This window comes from Mesoplodon bidens (genome assembly GCF_964165515.1).
Source record: "Mesoplodon bidens genome assembly, chromosome: 17".
NCBI lineage: Eukaryota > Metazoa > Chordata > Mammalia > Artiodactyla > Ziphiidae > Mesoplodon > Mesoplodon bidens.
The window spans coordinates 25102831-25109310 of NC_138174.1; the positions used below are offsets into that span (position 1 = coordinate 25102831).

At 37.1% G+C, this 6480-nt stretch overlaps 1 protein-coding gene across 2 annotated transcripts in view; it reads left to right on the top strand.

Moving 5' to 3' along the window:
• MTRF1 (mitochondrial translation release factor 1) overlaps window positions 1–6480 on the top strand; it is a 76119-nt gene that overhangs the window by 20802 nt on the left and 48837 nt on the right. For both annotated transcript variants that reach the window (XM_081214803.1, XM_081214804.1), the window contains 2 exons: window positions 4350–4441; window positions 6230–6311. In XM_081214803.1, coding sequence (XP_081070929.1) covers window positions 4350–4441; window positions 6230–6311 — 174 coding nt within the window. The remainder of the gene's footprint in view (window positions 1–4349; window positions 4442–6229; window positions 6312–6480) is intronic.

The following is a 6480-nucleotide window of genomic DNA, read 5'->3' on the forward strand; positions in this document are numbered from 1 at the left end:
CTCTTTACAGTTACTTATTTCAGGCATTTTATATAAATGGAATCATACAATATGTGACTGGCTTATTTCGCTTAGCATATGTTTAAGGTTCATTTATGTTGTAGCATGTTTCTGTACTTCATTTCTTTTTATTGCTGAATTATGTCCCATTGTATAGATATACCACATTTTATTTATCCATTCATCAGTTGCTGGTTATTGAGTTTTTCCACTTTTTTGGTTATTATGAACAATGCTGTTATGAACATTTGTGTACAAGTTTTGGTGTGGACATATATTGCTAAGTTGTGTGGTACCTCCATGTTTAACCTTTTGAGGAACTGCCAGACTGGTTTTCCAAGTGGCTGAACCATTTTATGTTCCATCCTCGGTGTATGAGCGTTCTGGTGTTTCTATATCCTCTCCAACCCTTGTGATCCGCCCTTTCGATTCTAGCCTTCCTAGTGTGTGTGAAGTGGTATCTTACTGTGGTTTTGACTTGCATTTCCCTGATTAATGGTGTTGAGTGTCTTTTTATGTGCCTATTGGCTGTTGTATATCACCTTTGGTTAAATGACTGTTTAGATCCTTTGCCCATTTTTTTTTTTTTTTTTTTTTTTTTTAAAGTTTTATTTTTTTATTTATTTCAGTACGCGGGCCTCTCACTGTTGTGGCCTCTCCCGTTGCGGAGCACAGGCTCCGGACGCGCAGGCCCAGCGGCCATGGCTCACGGGCCCAGCCGCTCCACGGCACGTGGGATCCTCCCGGACCGGGGCACGAACCCGCGTCCCCTGCATCGGCAGGCGGACTCTCAACCACTGCGCCACCAGGGAAGCCCTGCCCATTTTTTAATTGACTTGTCTTTTTATTATTGAGTTGTAAGAGTTCTTTATATTACAGATACAAGTTCCTTATCCGATATATTATTCGCAAAAATTTTCTCCCATTCTGTGGGCTGTCCCTTGAAGCACCACAGTTTTTAATTTTGATGATGTTCAGTTTATCTTTTTTTTTCTCTTGTTTGTGTTTTGGTGACATATCTAAGAAATTATTGCATAATTCAAGGTCACAAAGGTTCACATCTGTGTTTTCTTCCAAGGGTTTTATATTTTTAGTCCTTATATTTAGGTCATTGATCTATTTGAGTTAATTTTATATATAATGTGAGAGGTGTTAATTTTTAATTTTAGTATCTCTTAATATTTTATTGCCTTAACATTTTTTCTTTTATGAAAAATTTCCAAAATATACAGAAGTTGAGAGAAAAGTATAATGGACTCACCTGGGATTCAACATTTATCCAAAAAAAATTTTTTTTTAAAGGACATGAGCCCTCTTTTTTAAATATTTATTTATTTATTTATTTGGTTGCACTGGGTCTTAGTTGTAGCATGCAAACTCTTAGTTGCGGCATGCATGTGGGATCTAGTTCCCTGACCAGGGATCGAACCCGGGCCCCCTGCATTGGGAGCATGGAGTCCTATCCACTGCGCGACCAGGAAGTCCCAATCCAAATTTTGTTATTGGCTTTTATTGTATTTTATTTTTAATATTTATTTATTTGGCTGCACCGGGTCTTAGTTGCAGCACACTGCATCATCAGTTGCAGCATGCAGGATCTAGTTTCGTGTGATGGAACCCAGGGCCCCTGCATTGGGAGCACAGAGTCTTAACCACTGGACCACCAGGAGAGTCCCTTGCTATTGGCTTTTAGTTTAATTTATAAACTTTCTTTTGTGCTCCATCCTGTTTCATTAAGCCTTAGAGATGTTAAGCAGCATTGAGGCCAGTCACAGGTATACCTGTAAAGTCCTGGATGTCCAAAGCCTTACCTTTTTCTGCCTTCTCTTAGTGGTCTGTGAGTCTCTCACTTTTTTTTGGCCATGAGGCATGCGGGATCTTAGTCCCCTGACCAGAGATTGAACATGTGCCCCCTGCAGTGGAAGTGCAGAGTCCTAACCACTGGACCGCCAGGGAATTCCCTCTCACCTCTTTTAATGAGGATTATTTTTTACTCTTTTGCATAATGCCACTCAAATTTGTAATTAATTAGTTTGGGAAAGTTGCTTGCACATAATAGGAGCTTACTAAATGCTTTCCAAATTAAATTGACATAACCTCTTTCAGCCACGTTTGTATCATGCGTAATATTAGTAGATTGGATTAAAGTATTAGTAGATTGCTTCTAAAGTTTCTTCTACAATTCTGCTATTTTATAATAATAGTGATAATAGCTACATTTATGAAGTCTTAGTATGTGCCAGGCACTAAGGTAAGTATTTTACAAATATTATCTCATTTGAAGTGTTCACAGTGACCTTATGAGGTAGGAATTATTATTAATATTCTCACTTTATAGATGAAGAAACTGAGAGATTAAAATGCCAAAGGTCACTTAGCCAGTCAGGAGAGGAGCAGGAATTTGAACCCAATCAAGGAGACTCCACAGCCCTGCTCTTATCCACTGCACAATGATTCAAAGTCCAGTAGAGTCTATCTCTGTAATATATCTTGCATGAGTCCTCTTCTCTTCTTTCCACTAGTTTATATTTTCATTATATCTCAGTCCTAGATGATTACAATAAATTCCTAACTTGTAGTCTCACCTCCAAGCTTTCCCAGCCTAAGTGCAACCTTAATCATATTTCTCTCCTGCTCTGAATTTCTAGGAACTCCCATTGCCTATAAATATAGATTGCTTGGCTTGGCATTTAATAGTCTCTGCCGAGTGAACCCCACCTCTCTGTGTAGTATATTAATTCCCTTTGCATATTCTCCCCTCCAACCAAAGCAGACAATTTGCCATTCCCTGAATATACTCACACCATCCCATGTCTATGTCTTTGCTCATGTTGTTAACCCACCAATTTCACCTTCTTAAAGTTCAGGCTGCTTACAAAGTATGGCTTCAATATCATCCTTTGGCTTCACTCCCCTCTGTAAAACAAGTATGATTGCCTTTCTCTGTTTTATATTCTGATCGATTATGTAATTGTCTTAACTTCAGTCCCTTTCCCTGTTCCTCAAGTACAGGGCCTGTGTCTTATTCATCTTTATTTCCTGCAGCACCAAACATAAAGTATAATAGACTCTTGAATCTGTTGACACAGTGAAATTGAACTAGATTGGATCTTACAGTTCAGTAAATAATAAAAAGCCACAAAAATAATTTTATATGATTGCAAATCAGCAGGTTTTTCTGGTACCTCTGACCCAAGACTTATGTGCACAAGGTGAGGCCAGTAGTGCTATTACAATTCTGCAACAGGTGATCCATAATTAGAATTGAGTTCAGATGGCATCTTATCTAGGAACCTTCCTTAAGGGTTGAAGTCTGGGTTAGACCACGCTTTAGGCCTCGATGGCGCTGCCCATACCACATATTGTAATCAAGTGAATGGGTCCACCTTTCCCACCAGACTGAGCCACTTTAGCCCTGAACCATGTTTTATTCATCCTTGTGTCCCCAGCAACTGGCAGAGTATTTAGCACAGAGTAAGTGTGAAATGTTGAAAGCAGGAATGAGGCATAGAATCCCGCCAGACCCCCATGACTTCCATGACTAGAAAAGAATTTTAAAGAGTCTTCTCTCCTTTATGAGTCTTCATTTCTATTTTCTTCTTTATTTTTAAGAATCAAAAATTTCTACCTCATCTAGCACACATCACCAGTGACAAATGGAGTCTCTGGGCATCTAAAACAATGGAGTCAAAGGTTATGGGATCCACCCTACTTGGCCACTATCTCATTGATAGCTTGTGTTGTTAGAGCTCCATGATTTAACTTTCTGCTTTGAAATGATGTGGAAACGACCGTTCTTTCCATAAAGCAGAGGTTTGCAAAGATGTGTGGTTTTTTGACCCATGTGGTGTATTTTAAAAATGTTTACTAAGTATGAACATTTCAAGAGGTTTCAGAATTTTAAGAGGTCTTACTTCTGACTTCTCTTGAAAAAAAAAAAAAAGAGATTCTAGCCATGCTACATTACTCACAGTGTGCTGGGTAATGGCTGCCAGCTTTAGACAAGAAATGGTCACCCCAGTTTACCCTGAAACTTAGCTTATTTGGGTTTACATTTAATTAGCCAGTCCCTTTTTAAACCTGTTTGATTAATCACCGATTTCGATAATTACTTATAGACATTCAAATCACCAGCTCCTTGGGGCAAGATTGTACTTGTTTTCACACTGAGTTTTTGGACACACTTAGCAAATACTTACTTTACATTCTCTAACTATTCTGTTATTTTGTATAATCCCTTGCCTTCACAACTGAAATAAAACCTAGTAGGTAGAGATTAGGTAGCTATTTAAGAATTTCTTTGTAAGTATTTAAACATTTTTACCATTATTTCTGTCGATGGTTTGTAGGTCTAAATAAACAAGATGAAAAGCAGTTACAAGAACTTGCTTTGGAAGAGAGGCAAACCATTCTTCAGAAAATCAACATGTTATACAGTGAGGTATGTTTTAAGAGGTAAACTAATCTCAGCAATGTTAATGTAAAGGAATACTATTCTTGCTAGACTGTGTTTTGCTGCTCAAAGTATTTTCCAAACACCAGTTGATTAAGTCTTCTCTGATGATGATTGATAATATTGGGTTTAGTGCTGTTATTTACTACAGAATGAGACTGAAGAGATTGTGAAGGAATGAAACCACCCCCACCCCAGACAAAAGTATTCCAAAGCTGAATCTATTAAGTTACCAGACAAGGGAACACATGCTACTGAAGAAATTTACTTCAACATGGAGAAGAATCAGGGGGTTTTAAGTCTTAGAAAGAGGGAGTGGTACATGGTAACTGGGTTAATTAAGGATTGAAAATTTGCATTCAGGATCGAATGGAATGAATCCAAGGGCATAGAGACAGTGGGTTAATACAAGTCTTTAGTCCCTTCTAGCTCAATGGATGGTTTGTCTAAAAGAAAATGAAAATACAGTGCTATGTACTACGTTCCCCTTTGTCATATTTGCCATCCTCCTACCTTCAGTCTTCCCTACCCTGGGAATCCAGTAGAGAGACTTTTTTTTCCTTGAAGTATAGTTGATTTACAATGTCGTGTTAGTTTCAGGTGTACAGCACAGTGATTCAGATGTACATATATCTACTTTGTCAGATTCTTTTCCCTTATAGTTTGTTACAAAATATTCAGTATAATTCCCTGTGCTATACAGTAGGTCCTTGTTGGTTATATATTTTATATATGGTAGTGGATGTATGTTAATCCCAAACCCCTTTGGTAACCATATGTTTGTTTTCTATGTCTGTGAGTCTATTTCTGTTTTGTAAATAAGTTCATTTGTATCTTTTTAAAAAAAATTCTACATATAAGCAATATCATATGATATTTGTCTTTCTCTGTCTGGCTTGCTTCACTTAGTATGATAATCTCTAGAGGGACTTTTTGAGGGGTTGAGGAGGATGAGGTGGAGGTATCAGTTATTTTTTTCACTGATTTAAACAGCTAGTCAAAAGCAGATGTAAGACATCTGACTCTTAGTGTACTATTCTCTCCTGCAGGCTATATCATTTCTAGCAGAGATGGACTATTTCAAAAATTGTCAGTAGGGAGAATCATGACACATAAGTACTTTCAGTTTGATTTGAAAGACCTTTTAGTAATCATAAAAATAAAGTTGCTTCCCTTTTCTTCCTAAGAGGTAAGTTGGTTGCTTTCTTTATTAGAACGCCCCTTTTCTTCTGGTCACACTGAGAAACTATTTGAGCCTTACCTTGGGAATCCTCAATCTACTCTTTAAACAGCAACTCTGCTGAGAAGACAGGGCACGGCCTGGTGTCCGTCCGCTGTCATTTATTGTGGGAGAGAATATATAATCATATGTTAAAAGTCCTCATTTTCTCCAAATGAAGACTTTCAGAGCTTACTTCTTTCATTAGATGAAAGAAGCTACTGTTTAAGACTAATCAGAAGCAAAATTTGAAGAAAATTGAATGGAGCACTGGACTTTGATCTAAACTTTTACATTTTAGAAAATTAGGATAATTTGATAGCATTGTAGAAAATATGCCAACAAGTAACTTCATTGTTAACATGAATCATCATTTATTTTAGGCCTAATTAGGTCTACTTATTAAAGCATTTTAGGACCAGACCTCTTTGAGATGCTCTATGATTTTGTTAATTACTGATTTTTTAGTATTTGGGGGTCTTTTATCTAAGTTCAGGGAATAGCAGTATACCATGGAAAATATACACACTAATACTGATTTCTTTTTTCTTTTTCAGCTTCTCCAGAGTCTAGTGCCAAAGGAGAAATATGACAAAAATGATGTTATTTTAGAGGTGACATCTGGAAGAACTACTGGAGGTCAATAAAATAATTTTATTGTAAATGATCTTAAAAAATACTTAAATGTTACCTTGATATGACACACTATAACTTTAAAAGTCTGTTAAATGTGTTTCACTTCGGAAGTACTCATTTCTCAACTCCTAAGGGGTTTTTACTTAAGGAGGACTCTCTAAGAAATTTGTGC